Below are 21,452 nucleotides of genomic sequence, written 5' to 3' on the forward strand. Positions count from 1 at the left end.
ATAGAAAAATATTACACAGGTCAGTGAATGTTTTTCACCCACTCCTTATTGAAAATAACTACTTGTATACCACACAATTCTTCCTGATTTTTTTTTTTATTCCCCCAGTTGGATCTCTGTGGTAGGTTTGGCATGTTTCAACGGCATTGTAGATTTATAACCAATATTGCTACAAATTATCAAAAGTCAAATATTTCTTTAAAAGATAGCATTTTAGGATCAATTTGGTTATTCACCAGCACCAATACAGTGAAATATGGCTGACTGGGCTGCACAGTGGAATACCAAAGGTTTGTGAATAATGTATATGAAATATTTAACTTTTTGCTGCTCTTTTACCCTGCTGTAAGATTTGAAGAGTAAGCGAACACGTCTATGGGGCCTTTTAAATATGGTTCTTCTTTGCTCGGTTCTATTCCTTCCACACTAAAGTTGTTTATGCTGCAGGCAGTCATTTTGAGTTAGTTAAGCAAATCTAATGATCACTGACATAATGTTTAGGTTAAGAACTGGGCTATATGCCTACACAGAGCTTACAATTTTGACTATTGGCCTATTGCTAAATTAGTTTTTCTTCACAGACATATAAGTAAGTTATTGCATTACTTATATTGCAAAATAATCTTTGAATTCCTAATTTACACCTTTCTAATATTTTAAAAAGAACTGAAATGACAGTCTAAGCCGAATATTTGGTAAACTATATAATATGCCTAAGACTTGTGTTTTTTTTTTGTTTTTTGTTTTTTTTATAGTAAATAACAAAATTACACATCATGTATCACAAACCAATAATGCTGAATATGACAAGTCCTTAAACTAATATGCTTTTCTTGTACTCCTGTAGGTAATTTACTCTGCAGTCAAACTCAGCTGTTGTTTGCCACTTTAAATTGGGTGTTTTAACTTCATCCACATAAACATTATATTGTTTTATGTTCAAAGCTAAATTTGTCACAGAAAATAATAGCTCAGGCTAAATACATTCTCTGTACTTTTAAACCATATCCCTGGATAGTTAGACCCCTCCTAAACTAGACCCCTCCTAAACATGTCTGGAAGAAAGAAAAAAATGATTGTGCCCTCTTTGTTTTTTTAGATCTTCCAGGGATCACAATACTGTACACATAGTTATCAGCTGATACAAGAATTTTGCTTTAATAGGTACATGTTTTTTTAAAGAAGATGTGTGCAGCCATAGCTGGAATCCTAACTGTATTTGCTATCTTTTTTCTGAATCCCAAACTTAGAACAAATATGCATCAGTATGAGACAATAAACTCATTATCTTCGTACTACTGCTTTACTAGTAGAAAGTATTTACTCCTTTGTACCAAATAGATAGCCAGGTTGCTAGCATTTTCCTTTAATGGTAAAGCCACTTAGTGGACCAACACTTCAATGTTAGCAGTCTTTCCAAGATATATAAACAGTCATGGGATGACCGCAACACTTTTTCTGGAGACAGTGCTGCTTCATAATCTCATAGTCAGATGCGGTGGTTCTCGACTTGTTTAATTAATTTAAATAACTTTCAGGTCTTCAAAGAATCCTTGTTATAAGCCCTCTATCCTCAACTCCAGTATGTTAGTGTGGTGGCCATTGGGAAGAATGTCACCCTTAGTGTCAGATATACTGACTTGAGAGGCACAAATTGCTCAAGGAATCTAGAGGAAACTTAGAATTCCACAAAACACTGCTAGAAAGCCTAGGCATATAGTCCTGTTATCTGAATAAAGACAACAATAGTTCATTTTGTCTGCTGCAAAGCTTTTTAACATTTGATTGACACAGAAAAGGACCCAGGCAAGACAAATACACATGTGCATTATTGCCTGTGTGGTAAAATAAAGGTACATTACACAAGGCTAAATATAGAATTTTTTTGCATCTCATTGGACTTTTCTACTATATACTATGGTCTTTGGGGGATGTGCTCACCTACAAATAGCATATCTGCTTTAACCTGTAAACCTGGATTGGATTTTAGCTCATGGTATATGAAGATAGCTTGAGGTCTAAAACCTATAGAAGTGAAGGTTGCTTTGGTATTGTGATGTCTTGTAATAAATATTGTAAATGTTTCTTTGCATTCTCAATATCTGTTAGCAGAGCGTATGCTTAAATGAATTTAACGGTTTATTTAGGCGTGTTTTCTTCTTATATCCCTTTTCAATGCGTTACCAAGATCGGAAATGATACCCTAATAGTGGGGACACATATACTGGACAAAAATGATAATCCTCCTTGTACTAAAACATGTTTTTTATTCATGTCTTGGGTAAATTTGTCTCCTCAATTTCTGTCTCAGACCTGAACTCCCAAACACTGAAATTGTAAAAGATCTGGAAAGAGATTATGCCTGACTAAGCTTTAAACATTTCCCCACTCTTTTATATGAACAACATTTTTTCTGGGGTTCTTTTTTATGGGTTTGATGCCTGTTTATATCTCAGGTTCCGTAGACTGGGAGAATGGATGAAGCTGTACTGTTCTGTTACCTATACAAATGACCACTTTACTAGTATGAAAAGTTGGTCTAAGTACTGTAGTTTTGTTAGGGATATACTGCTTTGAAGGTTTATGCTGACTAATGTTTTGGTAATTTAGGTTGTATACACTAGATCAGACTTCAGCATAAACCAAAGTTTTGCTATATCTGCTTACATGTGGAGTTCTGGTTAATGTCTGTATACAGTGAGTGAAGTGTGTGTTTATATATTCCATCCATATATAAGTCCATGATTATGTGTAGTCATATTGTTTGCTGTGTGTCAAATGTGTATTTAGGCCAATAACTCCTGAGATAACAAGGTTTCTTTTAAGAAAGATGCAGGTTTGTGATAGAGCTGTCAATATTAGACTCAATCACTTCTCTAATTGCCATTTGTCAGCTTACGTCATTGATATTGGTGTGTGTGTGTATTAAAAAAATATATATATAAATGTATATATTTGTTTGAGTGTAGAAAGCATTAAAATGAAAACGATTCCAAATCTGCCAGTCATATTTTGATGGATTGAAAACAATATGCTGTGTGATGTCAATTTTTGTAGTCCTGAGTTCACATGTTGTACATGCAACAGTGCAGTAGAGCTGCATTGTTTGTTATGTGCATTAGCTTCTTAAGTCTCGTGAACTATAACACACAGAAATGTGTAGCAGCTGCACATCTAATTTTTTTTTTTTTGCTCTACTTTGTACTTTGTCAATTGAAAGTAAATGGGGTATCCTAACAAAATACAAGTGTGAATGGTTCCTTAAACAATGTGTGCTGCAAGAATGAGGTTTAAAGCCCAAAGATGAAATTACAATTATTTACTAGAAGAAGGAATGGATACATATGGGACAAATGGTTTGTTTTAGAATAGGATCAAAAGGAGAGAGAGAAGATAAGTGTCTTCAGCATCTATGCGATCAATTCACAAAGCAATACCACATACAAAATGGTAAAATAAAACATTCAATAAAATGACTAATTTGAATATGTATTCAAATGGTAACTCCTAAAGGCTGCTAATGCATGCGTAACATAGGGTCTATATCAAGGAAAGGATCCATGCTTATCCAACTTGTGAGGTGAGAAGTATCTTCACAGATTTAATTCACAAAACATTACTCACAATGTAATTACAAATAATGTCTTCATTATTTTACTTCAAAACTGGAGCTGCAGTTAAGTTAACAAACTGGAGGTCAAAAAGAAGGGTTAGAAAAAAGGGAGCATGCACAAAAGAGAAAAAACAGGGATAATGTCATTTAAAATATTTAGAACATTTCCGGTTTGACACAAATGCCCGATAATGTTCACTTCCAGTTTGGCTGTGGGTGTTGGTAGTGATCCACTATTTTGTCATGATTTTTTTTTTTCAAAAAGGAAAAGTGGGTACTGCTGTGAAAATTACAAAAAAAATCTACAGAAGTCATGTAAAATTGTTCTTTGCAAGTTTTTACCTCAAATGTTTTGGCAAGCAAACTGTCTCACTCATTGGCTAGATTAAAAAACGAGGAACCTGCAGACTTGTAGATGGTTAGCTAGCTGTCCTTCACCAACAAATTATATTTTGGCATTATCTTTGTTCTTGTTCAAGAAATGATAATTGATTTTAAAAATGATACTGGATAAATAAAATTAGGCAACATATTGGAAAAGAGAGATATTAGTACGTATCTCCTTTTATGTGTTTTATATATACTGCTCTTTAAGAACTAAACTCCATAAAGAAATACCATAAAAGGATAATTAAAACCTGAGATCAATTATATATATTAAGGTTTTTCACATTCAGTCCTGAGTATTTGTAATCATGTGTGTGTGTGTGTGTGTGTATATATATATTTATATATATATTCTATAACTTTAGAATTTCTCCAGTTCCTGTGGGAAGTTTCAAATGTTGGATGCTTTGAAGCATTTGGGTATCATTTAACAGTCCCTGTATAATGTAGTAAATAAACGTGTTGTTTTGTTGTTTAAATATACAAAATTAATATTTTAAAACTGAAATTTTATAGATAGTGTCTTATTCTACATATTTGCTTAGAAACTTTATTTTGGGTAAATTTCGGCGTTGCTATAAATCGATTTTTTATTGTTCTGTATTTGACTTAATTGTCAGTCTAAATTGGTTTGTCATGGTTTCACCTTAACTAAACTCTCAGATATGTTGTCACAGAATTAATGCAGAGTGACCTCCATAAGATCATTGTCTCTCCTCAGCCTCTCAGTTCAGATCATGTCAAAGTTTTTTTGTATCAGATTCTAAGAGGTGGGTTTACCTGTATTGTATTTGATATAGTATGTTTTATAATATTTATATAAATGTGTGATATATATCATGTTTAAAAGGAGGTGGTAGGTATTACACCCCAGTGTAATTAAAGAAATAAATATATATATTTATATTACCTAACAACAATTTTTTTTTCACAGAAATATTCATTTTTTTACCAAGTTTATCCTAAATATTGGTAATAAAGTTTTGGCTGGAGTGAAGTTAAAGTTGAAGTACAGATTTGATTCATGCCTTATTTAAAGATATATATCCTTTCTTTTCCCCCCACAGGAAATAAATTTGATACAAAACATATGCAAAGTGTTGCCTTTCAGTTGATATTTCATTGCAGACATCTCAATCCATTCAAGCAACACCCTTTATTTTGAGAGATTATATAAAAGTATGTAAAACTTATGTTGCTCGAAAGTATGATGATATTTTCCAAAGCAGATGAATGAGTGCTGTTCTCCTAGCCCTAGTTCTGTTCTATGTAAGGGGGAGGATGAGTGAGCAGCACCCCACTGTGCTCTTACCTTGACTTGTATATAGCGGTCTTTCCCAATAGGTCCACTCTGATGGATCCATTAACGATGTCCAGTGACCATTGTACACGTCATGTGCGCATTTATATATCTCTAGATTATTTCAAATTCATAAATTTATTATAACAAAATTTCCAAACATTTTCTACCTGCTCAATTAATCACCAGTATGCTATTCTTTTTCAATAGTCATCTTCAATACCACTTTTACTGCAGCGGAGCTACAAATAGCCCTGGTCCCAGGTATATGAGGAGTGGTAAGGGGTTTACAGAAACATACCTGGTTAGTTGTGAAGTTTTAACCTTAAAGGTATTGTTTTAGTGGCTGGTAGTTGGCCACAGTTTTATGCTCATTTTTCATCAAAGACTTCATCAGAGTCTTTTTTTTTCTCTTGAGAATATCTTGCAATTCTTAGGATATTTTCCCAGCTAAATAGGTCAGGTGTTTTAAACATTTCATCTTTCTGTCTGACCTACCCTCCTGTATAGGTAAAAATCAATTTATTACCTGCTGTTAACTAAATATGAAGTATTGAACGGACAGAGGGGTTTTCTTTGCAACAGGTATTGTAATATTGATATTTTGACAATACAATTTAAACAATTTATAAAGGTTACTCATCCCACATGATTTAACATGAGGAATTTTAGCCAATGAAGTTTGGCACCAGACAATATGCAACTATCCGTAACAGGCAATATTTATGTATTAATAAAAGAGCTCCAAGGATACAGTATCCCAAAAGGGAAATCAAAAACTGGCGAAACGAGTTACCCGACGCGTTTCGCCCTATGTAGGCTGCTGCTATTTTTTTTTTTGCAATATTTTCCACTTTTTATATGGAAATTTTAGAGAAAAAAATGCAGCTCATAACACTGTCATGAGGGCACTATGAAAGGACTAAATATAATGACCTACATCAGTGCAAGCAAGGCAGACTAAAAGTGCTATTGCTATTCTACAAGGAACGCTGGGGAACACCATTCTGCAAACAGCACAATCCTACAATAGTTGACAAAAAATTTCAGAATGACATACATGATTTTTAGGCATATCCATGTTTGCATGAAAATGTTTTACATTTTTTTTTTTTTTTTTAGCTTGCTGTTAGAAAAAACACTAAAAAAAATGCTCAAATTCCTTATCACAGAAAAATTACTATCTTTCTCAAAGTTATAGCAATGTAAAATGCAGTCTGTGTTTACCTGGTTAATGGCGTTGTCTTTTTTTACTACAGTTCAGATTACATTTTCAGGCACAATATTATAGATATCCAGAAAATTTCTTTTTTCTGATTTATATACTTTGGATCATGTTGATAAAGATTGTCTGTTTCCATCTATTTGTTTTTGCTTTCTCAACTGCAGCATGTTTGAATTCTTTGTTAGCTGTAGGTAACACCTGCATTTTGTCCCCTTTTCACAAATGGCCCGTCTCCTGGGCCTGTTTATTTTAACACATACATGTTTCATTGTGTGGTTTACTATACTGATTATATACATTTTCTCCGATGAACACCTGTGCAATGTACACAGTTAATGTTTGTGGCTCTGTTGATTGCCATTTAAATTTTGTATGAGCTGTAAGATTTTCTAGAAAACTGCAAGACTTGTTTTAATTTTTCCAGCTTGTTGCACATTGTCATTTGTAAACAATTATTCACAGGGTAAAAAATCCAGGCATAGGGCCCAGTAATGTCAGCCCTGTGGAGTAGATTTTTGTTCCACAGTATCTGTGTTATGATCCACTGTTTAGCCATATGCCTCCTAAATCCTATGTGGTCTGTGCTTTAGTTTAGCTGGTCCAGTACTTATGTTATCACTAATAATGGCAAGATTTGAGGAAGTGACCTTCACATGAAAACAACAAAGCTAATAGCAGCAGGGAGCTGACAGAATACGTGCAGTATAAGACCGTATATTTAGGCAACGGCACAAAGATTGCTGCTGGGTTATTGGTCCAGCAAGGAAAGCATCATCCCTAAATTCTTGACAATAGTTTATTATTTGGGGTTAGGTTAAAGCATAAGGTTTTGGATTTGTGTCCGCAGGTGTTTTTTTTCCTGCATTTGACATGTTTGGAATGCACATCACTTGCAGGTCAGGAAAATCCTATATACTTTAATTCAGCAGTGCGCATAGTGGTGCTGGGGCTGTGTTTGACATGCTCTTGGTTTCTTAGAATGCAGCATATCCTAATAAAGATATGCTTTACCTGCTAGACCTGCTTTAAATTTCAAGTAACGCAGGTCAATTTCAGCCTTTTCTTGTCGAACTATGTTTTCAAACACATGCATTTCAATACCAAACACAATGTTTGACAAGAACACCTGTGGACCTTATTATTATTACACACTATTTATATATTGCTGACATATTAGCGCTTTACAAAGTCCATAGTCATGTCACTAGTAAGAGGTTCACAGTCTAATGTCCTTACCATATTTCATATGTCTTTAATACAGTCTAAGGTCAAATTGTGGGGGGGGGGGGGGTCAATTCACCGACTGAAGCTTTTTGTAATGTGGGAGTAAACTGAAGTACCGGGAAGAAACCCACGCAGGGAGAACCTGCAAACTCCATGCAGATAATGCCCTGGCCGAGATTCGAACCAGGGACCTACTGAAAAAAACCAGAGTGCTAACCACTGAGCCACCATGCTGCCCATGGGCCTTTAGGGACAGCATTTAGGGGGAGTGGTAGGATAAAATAACTCATATATTGATAACATGTTGAAGTAGTTTTTAATGTATGTACTGTCTGTGATACTTGTATGTATGTAGCTTTTTTATATTCCTTTTCTGACTGCTTTATACTGTGACGAGGGACACAAGCTGAGAAGGTTTTGACTCCTTAGTGTGTATCCTTTGTTAAAAAATGAGTTGGAGTCTTTTACAGCTACCACTGTTTTTTAATAGCAATGCACAAACTAGCAGCCTCAAGGTAAAACACACACAGGCATCCAAAAACATGCTACTGATTTTATTGTCTTGTGCATTTCTGTTGCCTTTGCTGTAACACTTTTCTAGGAAAATACCACATTTCTGAGTTATTAGTTAATCAGTGCAACAAGATCAATTAATCAGAAATTTATAATGACTTATTCCCCCTTTGGAACCGAAACGGGGACATTTACTAAATCTGGGTCACAAGCGCTGATAAAAAATGCAGTTTTTTCAATATTATTACCCAATCATACGTGAGAAGAAACTGTTACACATTGTACTTGTGAATGTTGAATAGTTGAACAACAGTTTTACCATGTATGAGACCTGAATGATGAACTCTGAAAACCTCAGAAGACTGCTACCACCAAAGGAAGTATGTTGTCTTATTAACAGCAAACACTGCAGCTAGAACTGGTAGTGTGGTTACAAAAAATCTTTATTAGTTTTGTTTTCATCACACATGACCTTGCATACAGGAAATTATTTTAGTCGCTTGATTCTGCAAATGATTTTGCAGACACAAAATGCGATGATCAGTTTTGTAGCTGAAATTTTAGAAGTTTGTTTCAAAAAATACATTTAAATAAAGATTAAGATGACTGCTTATTTATATGGTCATTTTATCCCAAATAGTCAAAGGTAAAAATTGAAGTATTTCTAGACAAAACATTTTTTTTTTCGTTTAGAAAAGCGATAAGTTCAACACCTTATTAGGTTTTTACTGGTACCTTGGCCCCTCACTTAAACTTAGTAGAAATTGACTTCCAATCTTTCCCTTTAAATTGCATGTACATACCTGCACATGGCTTTAGTTTAGGTGCCTTTATACTGCACAGTCCTGCCTACTTCTGTCAATACTCTGATCAAGGAATATTTTCGCTCCCCTGTTTGTAGTGGAAAACATCATCTCTAGCACATATTGCTGCCTCACTCATTTAAAAAAGCCATAACATATGAGAGGTACGTTAGTGTCCAGCTTTTAATTTCTCATAGGAAAGATTCTAACAATGTTCACAATCATGGAAAGAACATTTGATCAGCAAACGCATGTATGCATTTTATGCTTTGATAGACATTCTCAAAACCTTCCTCACTTGAAAGATTTAGGTAGTTATTTGAAAAATCTGTTCCAAAGTTTTTTTTGTTTTTTTTTTTGTTTTTTTAAATATTATTTGTTTTCTTCCTCTTCAAGATCATTTAGCTAGAGGGTAGATTCAGAGTTCCCACTGTGTCTACAGAGTTTTTAGTAATTTAAATCAGTAATTTCATGTATGGGTTGTCTTATAACCTGCATGGACATAATGTGTTCTCTTTGCTTTTGTAATGTATCCATGACCTTAAGCTGTCGTCAACCATCTGCATAGATTAGTTGTGCTTTACGTTGAGTGAATTTTTCACCTAGTATGTGACTAAACTCATAATCTCCCATTTGTTGCAAGCTGTAATAGTTTATGCAGAGCCTTTCACATGCACTCATGCGACTGTCACAATCCCTTTTGATAAACTGCTTACTAAGGACTTTATAACGAATGTGTTTGTGTAGAATTCAGATGTCTGTGCCCTATAAAGTAGTCAACTTCAATGACAGACACTATCCAACCCACTCTGCAGGATCTTATAGCAGCTGCATCGGTAGCTTACCACAACACCCTCCTCCTCCGGACAGGTAAGTATTCAACATATTAGTCACTCATTTAACTTTTTGCATTATAGTGAGGCAGATACTTTACAACAATGCTGAGCTTTCCTAAAGTTAAAAAACGTTGTAAATGTTTTTTGTTCTGCTTTACCAGATTTGTGACTTTGGATTGGCGAGGGTGGAAGAACTTGATGAATCTCGTCATATGACTCAGGAAGTTGTCACTCAGTATTATCGGGCTCCTGAAATCCTAATGGGGAGCCGTCATTACACTAATGCTATAGACATCTGGTCTGTAGGATGCATCTTTGCAGAGCTGCTTGGAAGGAGAATATTATTTCAGGCACAAAGTCCAATACAGCAGGTAAATGGCTTATTTGCTTGTTGCTTTCAAATCGCTGATATACTAAATCCTTGCATGCTAATATTGACATACCCATCTTTTTTCATGTGATCCTCCAGGTATAAATTTGTTTATGTGTGAAACTTGGTTCATTTAACATTTAAAGGGAAAGTATCATGAAACTTTTACAGTACATGTTTTAAGGTTCCAGTGGAAGCAGCTATTGCCTGACTTGTGTACATGTGCAGTTACCTGGACATTGACTGATATTCTGACTGCTTCTATTGAATGCCTATTATTCAGGTCCTTTCTTGCACAGTTACATGGGGTGCTACTTATTCCTATTTTTTTAAGTTTTGTGATGAAAAGCCAATACAACTTTGAATTATAAAAAAAAAAATATATGGATTGGTTTGGCTATGTACAGTGTTTAGACAATTTTCCTTTTTGGTACTATGGGCACCTACTGTGTGTCTTTTTCTTACCTCTCTGCCCAAAAAGGGGACCTCACAAAACCATTTTTTATTTGCTAGGCTTAGCCGAGCAGACAAGTCTTGGTGGTTGTTTGGAAATAAAATTTTTTCCTTCACATTGCCCATATTTGTCACAGGCTTGGCTTTAACTGATCGGTGTCACATTCAAGTTCACAACACAAGTTCATTGTATGTTACTATTGAGAAACCACTTTTGTGCCTATGGCCCAGTATTGCTGCATCACATGCAAACTTGTGATCATACTGAAAGCCAAGCTTGACTGGAATAAGACAGGGGAGATATCCATGCTGGGTTCACAGAGAACTCCAACCAAGTAAGATAGTGTAAAACAAAAAAGATTTTGTAGAAGTATTCTTGCAAGAAATTTCCTTCCACCTGTTTTCCCATAGATAACTTATGAGCAAACACTACTCTTAATAATAGGATAGCAGCCCTGGTTCACCAGTGAATAGTACCAAATGATTCTATCACAGTTTACTAATATCTGTAAATATCCTGAGGCACCGAACGTGTCAAGAAATAAAATAATATCCATGTGGCATGGTTGAAAAATGTGTTGATGGGAATATTAGGCAGGGTGTCAAACTGACAAATCAAAAATTAGTTAGATTTGCATAACCTGCTCATTAGCTTTGCCTACTCTGTATATCTCTTTTCACCTATTATCTCAAGGTTTTGAAGTATTTGTTCGAGCTGTGATTCCTTATGCATTTGTTTGGATACGCAGGAAGAAAGCTTTGAAACAAGATCAAAGATTTCACTGGCATTTGTACGATTTCTTGAGTACTTTTGATCTGTAACTTATTAGTCAGCTCAGAAACATTTTAGACAGAGGAAGGAATTGGCAAATGAATTTTCTGGTAGAAGGCTTGGGAACAATGTGTACTAGAACCACTGGGATGACTGATCAGCTGGAGGTGGCATCCTGCAGACAGCTAAAGTCAGATTACACATTATAAAGAAGTGTCTGGTATATTACATAAATCTTAGCAGGCTTCTCCAAGCTAAATTAAAATTTGACAGCTGCTGTTGAAGTACAGAAGCATTCCCCTACAATCCCCATCTTTCTCTGGAGCTTTGAGCTCTGATTTAACTAAAAGTCTTGTTTCCAGTGGCAGAAACATACTTTCTTTGTGCATGATCAGGGATGAGGGTTAGGAAATCCATTCCTCTCCCCCCTGCAGCAGACTGATGCAATTATTTTCCCCAGATGCTCATCTCACACCTAGGCACAGTCATTTTTATTAGAGCATTTTAACCAATTCTCACCTCTTTTGTAACTAACTTGTATGTAAACGTCTAGTATTTGGTTCCTTTTGCCCTGTTCCTTAAAATGCATTCCACTGTATATTTATAAAATAAAGTAAAAATTGTCACCCAGGGACAGAAAATGTCTTACTGGCACGATTACCTAGTGAAAATAAAATAGAAAATGCCTGAAAAAAATAAAACTAATGCCTCCCCTGCTTTTATTTATGTAGACTTGTCAAGTTGTTGGTATGAGATTTGTAATGCTGAAGTAAAAACTGCTTTGATTTTTGCAAACCACTGAAGCAGGATGTCTTCAGCTTTGCTTCATCTCCTGTTGCAGACTTGCTTTGATTCTGCCATCAAACACAAAAAGCATTCCCCTCATCACTGATAAAGTTCCCCTCATCACTGATAAAGTTCCCCTCATCACTGATAAAGTTCCCCTCATCACTGATAAAGTTCCCCTCATCACTGATAAAGTTCCCCTCACCACTGATGAAAAATATTTTAAACATTTGAAACTTCAGAGCTGATTTTTGTCATCTGGACTGACATATCTAACGTTAAAACTGCAATAGAATCACAGCAGATCTACTGATAGACCTGGCTTTAGGCCCACATAGTTGATGGATTAATTCTACACTGCAACTAAGAAGTGACAAAAAAATGTGTTCTAGGCAGACGTAAGGCGACTGTACTTGACAAACATTATTAATTTTCTAAAGTCCTTCAAAAGAACATGATACCCAGGTGCCCTTTTTTCTCCTAAGCAACATCGCACTGAGCAGTTTTTGTAGCAATTACCGTTCCCAGGAGAGATTTTGTTCCGATTACACTTTCAGCTGCAGCATTCACAACAATCCTTTGGCAAGCTTTGAGGACCAGGTGCACAAACCCCCACTGATAAAGGTTGAATTATACCCTTTTCTTTGCCTGACAGGTATATTTGCCTACTGATCACTTTAACTCTTTCCTGCATTTTCTGATTCATTGTACACAACCGCAGCCAAGTCACATACAGCGTGAAATCTTTTTTTAGGAAAAGCCCTGTGCTCATTGATTGGGATTTGGAGCTTTTTCAGCCTTGTTATAAAGTTCTCATTTTTTTCCTGTCCTTCATAATCTATACACTTTACTTTTTGGTGTTTCCCAAGCTTGTCCTATGGGAACAGGGCTTTCCAGCTCATTTCACAGAATTGCAGGTGAAATTAGAATGGAAATTTGTTTAAATTTTTTTAAATCGGCACACCTGTGCTTTTTTCTTGGAAGTGTCACTATCTCTGTTACTAGGAAGCCACAGGAACACAAATCCATCATAGGTGAAGTGCCTAGCATTTATTTTATTTTTTTTGAGTTCATGACCCCCAGATTTTGGTGTCATGTATTCCCTGACTTTATCAGATTCTTGTATTTTGGAATTCAGGAGGGCTTGACTGTTGCATTTACAAGATTATGCCCATTCTTTTGCATATTTACAACCCAGGCTCTAAAAAAAAAAAAGTAAAGTGTTCAGTGCCAGTACTTTGGATGGTCATTTTTTACTATGAAAGCATACTGCTCATATATAGGTTTCATAGATAGAGATGTAACAACTGTAGGACAAAAGCATTCCAGAACCTGTAAACCCTATTCCTCAACTTCCACACCAGGAAGCATGTATTTATCCAAGGTTTAATGGGATTGAATGGGGACAGCATACAAGAGCAGAAATATAGAGAGTGATGTTAATATGGGCAACTACATCAAAAAATAGATGGCACAGTGGCTCAGAGATTAGCACTTTGGCCTTTGCAGCCTCAGGTTCGAGATACTGTCAGGTGTACTACATGCAAGGAGTTTGTATGTTCTCCCCGTATTTGCCGTGGGTTTCCCCCGGGTACTACGGTTTCCTTCCACATTCAAAAAACATGAAGTAGGTTAATTGGCTTCCCCTCAAAATTGACCTTGGATTTTGGTAATGAAATACGTCTATGGTAGGGACTTAGGATTGTGAGTACCTTTGAGGGACAGTTAGGCTATGAATTTGTGAAGCGCTCCCGAATATGTTGGCTCTATATAAACACAAGTTAATAATAATATAAAGGTGGCAAGGTAAATCACAGGCTTATTTCTAACAAGTGTCTGGGGCCTCAAAGTTAATATTTGTGGACACTTTTTGGAGCATTTTCCCTTGTGGGAGCTAAACTTTCTGATTGTCTCTTGTTGCATGTACATCAATGTTAATTCAATTAGGTAATGTTGGATATGATGTAAAGATAATTGTCTTATGTCCTGAACCAAAATGAATCATTGTAGAGACATTTGCATAAATCTGTATATAACTTTTTTTGGTGGGTTTAAACTGCAGGTTCTAATTTGAGGAGTAAATGTAGCTCAAATGTGGATAATTGTTACACTGCTTATTTTGTCCTCTGTTTTGATTTTTTAGTTGGACTTGATTACGGATTTGTTGGGAACACCGTCACTTGAAGCAATGAGGACGGCTTGTGAAGGCGCCAAGGCACATATACTCAGGGGTCCTCATAAACAGGTAACAAATAATTGTACTGTAGAACCGAAAATTAAATAATTATGTATACAAAGCAGAAAACAATATGGCTATACATGCGGAGTGACAGTGTCATAAAAAAGTGTAAACTGCAGACATATAGAGGTGTCTGATCATACATGTAGAACAGGCTGTGTTCTACAAATTTAAAGCTTCTGCACCTAGTTGAAGCAGCCTGACTAGTCCCTTCTACACATTAGATAAGGGTTTCTTTTACATAGGGGAACCCCCTGAAATAACTTTCTGGTCTTCGGGGAACCCCCTTCTATAATTACTATTTCCACAGCTCACCGTACATTAGTGTAGTTGTCAGTGGGAAAAATGCCTCCTAGATTTCTGCACAGTGGGAAGAATGTCACCTTTATAGATAGCCAAAGACATCATTGGTGTTAGGTAAACTGACCTGAGAACCCCAAACTGCTCATTGCTCATAGAACCCCTAACAACCTCTAGAGGGACCCTGGTTGAGAAACACTGTATTAGATTGTAGTTCAGTAAGAATGTAGGGCAGGAAGGGCGTGTAACCTCCAACGACCTGAAAGTGTTTTTGGCTCCTTAAGGATAGGCCCAGACATTCAGGGAATAATTGGCTAACATTTGCTAATTTTTTTTTTTATTTTTTATTTTTTTATTATTTTTTACTACGTATACATATAATTCTATACAATGTAATGTTAAGGTCAATTCCCCTGTCAGGCAGTCTATTAATGCTTATGTTTTTAGAACTTGATTTATTAGTTCAGTCAGCTTACCTTCTCACACTGGGGCTGTACGAGGTAAAAACCACATATGTCAACAGATGGAATGCATTGAGTATCCTGTCTAACATCCTAACAGATATTAAACTTCTGTGATACTTTCTCTGATATAATGACACCAGGTAACGATGGCTATCGGTTCTGTGCAGTAGTATGTGTCTAATGTGTGATGGGTTATAACCAAGGGTATCTCTTGGGGATTTCCATACTTCATTTAGAAATTTTCTGTAATGATAGGTACATAAAGGCTAATATTTTTTTACCAGACGTATCTCACCCTATTTCATTCACTTTCCAAGTGTTAGAAGATCAAACCTAGCTGTTGTTGTTTTGGTGCACTTGCATTTGATGTATTTGTTCGAGAACAGCAGTCTCCAACTGGTGGTCGTCCAGAAAATTTTGTTGGTCCGCTGCTCTGTCCTTCTCCTGACCCCACAGTGCCGCAGACCATGTCCCCCGTAGAGATCACAGGCTCAGGGCCGTGGGCGGGTTCTAGCATCATGACGATACTGACGGCTCCCCGTGCATGTGTGGTCCTGTGTCCATAATTCTAGTGGACCATGAGGTCCAAAAGGTTGGCGACCACTGTTCTACTAAATGCAACTTTTTACACTGCAAATGACTAGGTAGATTACTCCTCACACCCCTCTGAGACTTAGAAGCTTCATTGTAGGTACTTATTGGGAATTGATATTTTAAATGTTCTCTTGTGAGATAGTGGTAGCACCTGTTTATTATGTTTTCCATCCTTTAAAGCGGAACTCAGGTGATTATTCCATTTTCTACATTCAAAGCTTTTTTTATCAGCTAAAAAAAGAAAAAAATAGGTGCTTTCAATTTACTCATCTCCTTTTAAAGAAAAACAGTTTTGAATCCCCCATTGACCTCCTCATTCTGTTCCTCAAAGAGTCGGTATTCCTGTGCTCTGTAGGGAGGAATTATTCATGTTCACCTTTTTTCTTTCTTGTTACTCTGCTGCTACAATCAAATACAATTTCTTTTTTGCACAGGGGAATTGTAGTTCTAAATAGCCACAATTGAGGACGTGTTCTTTTTTTAAACACATTAACATATCATTAATATTTACTTGTGGCAGGCATGCAGGGTGACCTCAGGTTGCTTTACAGCTATAGGCTGTGTACACATGTTCAATTATTGCTGGAAACTATCTTTCATTAGAGTCACAGATGAAATACCGAGCACTGTACACACAGTTCTGTTCTTTTCTGTGGAGAGGGGAGTGGTGTTGAACGGGTCAGGGCAGATGCTTGAACGTCTCCTGGGATGAGCCCATCTGTATTGAACGAGAATCATTCAACGTGTGTACATAGATATAACAGGATGGTGGACCCAGCAGCCGAGATAAATCCTCTTTACCTATCACACTGCCATGGTTGTGTTCTGTATATCACCTGTCCTACATTGAAGATCATAGATGTAACTGGCAAGTGGACCAAATGTAGAAAGGTGAGCATATAATCATTATAACGATCCTGGCCATATAAAGTGATGTGAAGTGTTTATATCATAGAGGATCACGCAGCAACCTGCATTGAAGTGGTAGAGGGACCAGCAATCATTAAGGCATAGAGCAGGTGTCCAGTCCCCAGGGTATACAACATCAGAACACCTTATGAAAATGCATTTTGAATAGAGAACATTCAAGTAATTGTCCCAATTTTGGTTTATTTAAAGATCGGGTTGGCATTGTACTCCTGGCTTTTCATGGTTATTTTTTAGCATCATATCAATAGTTGAAAAGTGATGTTATCAATCGCTGGCACTATGGGTCTGCATAGAAAACTTCATAAAGTTTAGCACGACTTTGTTCATGGAGCATTCAAGGTAAGTAGGCTAAATAATAGATTAGCTTACTCATTACTGGTGGTCATATGAAGTACAAATTCTTTTTCTCTTTGGGTATGTACACACGTTCAGTAATTGTCATTGGAAAGAATCTTTTACAATCCTTTCCAACAACAAAAGGCTGAATGAGCGCTGTGCTTACAGTGTCATTCTGCTCTATGGAGAGGGGAGGGGGGAGAACGATGGAGCGGCACCAAGCTTGCTTTCTCATCTTCACTTATTATGACCGCCAGGTGATAAAGGCTTCCCTGGACTCTGCTTTTCGAGTGTCCCCTTGGAATGTCGGGTAGATATTACTTACATAGATTGACAACTCTGTTCATGTTGTGGTGAAATCAGTGCAGCATTGTCACCCTTGCCATGCTGCTCAAATTCTGGTAGCATTGATGAAAATATTAATAAATAACCACACCTTGTTTTGCTAAGAGTTTTTTCAACTGTAAATAAATGAATTTAGATTTACATGTAAACATTCCTAATGAAGTGCAGTTTGTTAAAGCTTAGACCCATCATTACTTCATTTGTGCTTTTGTTTATTTATTTTTAGATGTATTTTTGTTTGTGTAAAAGTATGTTGTGTCCAAATCAGTTTGGATTAATGGCTTTTGTTAAAGTTACTTCATATTGAAACGTTTTTTTTTTTTGAAATTGTATTTTTATTGAGAGATTTTCAACAGGATACGTAAAGGAAAAAGGGAAACACAAAGGAGGATAACACTATGAGATTGTAACAAAACATATTCAAGTTTCAAGGATAACAGTAACCAATTCCTGAACAAAGCACATCATTTAAACATCCTAGGGTGTGAGGGTGGGGAAGACAGAATTTGGGTAGTGTGACATTTTCCAGCAAGAAAAAAGCCAAGGGGGTCAACCGGGCTGGTTAGCATAGTAGTGATCCCAAGCCTCCCAAACCATCTCAAACTTGGCCACCATGTTTCTAAGGAGTGCCGTGAGGTACTCCATAAGGTGAATCTCTTGGCGAAGCTGCCTTTTATCTGGAGGGGATCAGTGTTCGCGCTGCAACTAGAATATGGGAGGCTAGTTTACGAGACACATTTGGCAGCGTTAGGGAAGGTTGACCTAGGAGATGGGAGAGAGGGTCTAGTGTCATAGGTTGCTGGGTCACAGCTGATATTAAGTCGTTAACCCGTGACCAGTATGTCTGAATAAGGGGGCAGAACCAAAGTATATGTTCTATTGTACCTCGGTGGTTTCCACACCTCCAACACATGGGGTCAACATTAGGAAACAATCGTTGAAGCACCGCCGGCCTGTGATACCCTCTGAGCACAATTTTATTACAAATTTTCTTTATGTAGTGTACAGATAGAACTTCTATGTGCTGCCTCCCAGATATCAAGCCATTCTTCTGGGGATAAAGACCGACCCAGAACTTCCTCCCATTTGAGCATGTAGCCAAACTTATGTGAGTTCCCCTGTGTTGAAGCATGTAGGAGGCAGTAAATGGTAGAAACTGTTCCTTTGGTGCGGGGGACCTTCCATGCATAGTCTCTCAAATGCAGTGAGGGCCTGGAAGGGGGCTGTGGGTTGTAGTGACAAAATATAATGCCGTATTTGTAGGTAGGCATAAAAAGAACTACGAGGCAGTTCCACTCTGTTACCTAGTTCAGCAAAGGAAAGCAGCCTCCTCTCAGTTGGGTGCAGGACGTGCCTGACTTGATATAGACCTCTGTCCTTCCAGTGGCCAGACATTGATCCAGATAGACTATTTGGTATTTGTGGGTTGAGGATTATGGAGGTTAACCTCGAGGCTGGGGATGCCAGACCATATTTAGTTTTGCAGGCCCTCCACATGTTCCTCGTGAATACAATAGGTGCCGTTAAACCAGACTCCGCTAATAATGAGGAACACCACAACATAACATTGGGGTGTATAGGGGCTATCCATTCCTCCTCCAGTTCTGCACAAACACTAGGGGGGTAAGGGGAGGTCCATAGCAGAAGGTGCCGCAAGTGGGCCGCCAGGTAATATTTGTGGATGTCTGGAGCTCCCAGTCCTCTGCCCTCCCTAGGCGCACAAACAATACGTTTGGGCACTCTGTCTTTTATAAGCCCAAATAAAACGCATAAAGTCAGTTTGGACTCTTTTCAGTACTTGGGGTGGTACTCTAACTGGTAATGTCTCAAACAGGTATAACAGTTTGGGGAGAAGCATCATCTTAACCGAAGCTATCCTACCGAGCAGCGACAACGGGTGATTCTTCCATTTGCACAAAAAGTTGTTTGACTCCCGAAATAATGGGGGGAAAGTTGTGGGAGTACAATTGGGAGTATGTGGAAGGGGTTTGGGTCCCCAGGTAGCGGAGGGAGCGCTCCTGCCAGTTAAAGGAGAAAGAGTCCTGCAAGGTCCGTAGCCCCGACGGGGGGATATGGAGAGGCAAAGCCTCCGTTTTGGAGGAATTAATTTTAAATCCCGAGACTTCACCATATACATTTAGTTCTTTCCATAAATTAGGGAGGGAGGTAATCGAGACAAAGTCAGGAGAATGTCATCTGCATACAGAGAGAGCTTGTATGCTTTCACGGGCACCCCGTGTATATTTGGGTTGGAGCGGATGCAGGCCGCCAAGGGCTCTATACATAAGGCGAAGAGCAGGGGCGACAATGGGCACCCTTGCCTTGTCCCATATTTAATGGGAAACATGGTAGAGGTAGCATGGGGCAGTTTGACTGAGGCCGATGGGGCCGTGTACAAAGACTCAATCGCCTTAAAAAGGGACCGGTAAAGCCCATTTTGTTCAGAGTGGAAAAGATAAAGGGCCAACTAAGGCGATCAAATGCCTTTTCGGCATCCAGACTAAGTATCAAGGACGGGGCTTTCCGTTTATTAATAAAATCAATGATATTGATTACCCTTCTGGTATTGTCACTCGCTTGTCTATATGGGATGAAGCCCGTCCGATCCCCATGGATGAGAGAAGGGAGGAACTTGGACAATCTAGTGTCCAGGATTTTCGTAAAGTCAGAGTTTAAGAGGGCTATTGGTCTATAATTCGAGCAGTCCAATGGGTCCTTGCCCGGTTTCGATATCACTGTAATATGAGAGGTCAACATAGAAGGGGGGATCAGCTTGCCCTTTAAAAAGTCATTAAATAGTTTCAGGAGATATGAGGAGGGCTCCGGCAGGAATGTTTTGTAATATAGATACGGTAGACCATCTGGGCCTGGAGCCTTAGAATGGCACATGAACAATAACTGTGTACTGTAGTCTTCTTCATGGGTGAATAAGGCATCCCCCTGAAAATAAGCCCTAGAGCATATTTTGGCCTTCAAAAAAAAATAAGACAGTGTCTTATCATCGGGGAAACAGGGTAGTAGCCATTGGGTTTAAGAGGGGACCAAAGTGCTTTAGCCAAAACCGCCCACCTAAAAGGATATCCTCGGAGAAACTTGCAGGAAATCATCCAGAGCCGGTAACAGCCCCACATAGTGTCACATTCAGGAAAGGGGGGGGGGGATAGGGGGTCAAACTACACCCCCATAGCAACAACATAGAGAACAAGAAACCAAGGAAAAAATGTAAACCAGTAGGTTAGTATTTGCCTATCGGCAAACAGGGAGGGACTGACATCCGCCCATCCCCGCCACCTATAAGGTGGGAACAGGGAACAAACTCGCTTGGCAGATGAGCAGTTCCTCCCAGAGAGACCATGGACCCAGAGGACGAGAACCAATAAACCACATAGACATCAGCATAGTGCCGGCCAATGCCGACCACAATCAGGGTCAAGCCACTAGGGTGAACCCGGGGCACCCAGCAATAATTATGGGCAGCCCCGAGCCCCCCCCCCCAGGGCCGCGACACTCTCGGGCAATTTAACAATAGAGCATATATGCAATATGAGCAAGGCTGTAAGGCAAGACAGCTAGAGTAACATCATAATGACCGTTAGAAACCAAAAATCGGTGTTGGAGCAAACACTTGAGCAGATTAACAGCAAAACATGTAACCAATGTGAGGGAAGCTGTAAGGCAAGGCAATTAGAGCAGCTTTAACATGACAATCATGAACTATAGTACAGTAAAGGCACTTCTCAAGTCAGCTATCCGCTGCCTCAACGGTGTAGGGCAGGGCACCGGTCAGTCGCATATTGAAACTTTTAAAGGCCATTTTTCTTAAACACTTGAAAAAAAATGTCTGACAGCATGAAAGTCAGATTCTTGGACATAAGGTTTTGGCTTGTCAGGGGTGAGCTCTTTATTGCTTTACAGCAAGCATTGCCTCTGATCAGGAAGCTGACATATTAAAACAATCTGTT

General features: G+C 38.0%; 1 protein-coding gene across 1 annotated transcript in view; it reads left to right on the forward strand.

Annotated features, from left to right (window-relative positions):
• Positions 1–21,452, forward strand: part of NLK (nemo like kinase) — a 104,045-nt gene that overhangs the window by 71,458 nt on the left and 11,135 nt on the right. The window contains exons 4-6 of the mRNA XM_072416736.1: positions 4,664–4,799; positions 10,063–10,272; positions 14,426–14,527. Of these exons, the coding sequence (XP_072272837.1) occupies positions 4,664–4,799; positions 10,063–10,272; positions 14,426–14,527 (448 nt within the window). The remainder of the gene's footprint in view (positions 1–4,663; positions 4,800–10,062; positions 10,273–14,425; positions 14,528–21,452) is intronic.

This window comes from Pyxicephalus adspersus, chromosome 1 (genome assembly GCF_032062135.1).
Source record: "Pyxicephalus adspersus chromosome 1, UCB_Pads_2.0, whole genome shotgun sequence".
Classification (NCBI taxonomy): domain Eukaryota; kingdom Metazoa; phylum Chordata; class Amphibia; order Anura; family Pyxicephalidae; genus Pyxicephalus; species Pyxicephalus adspersus.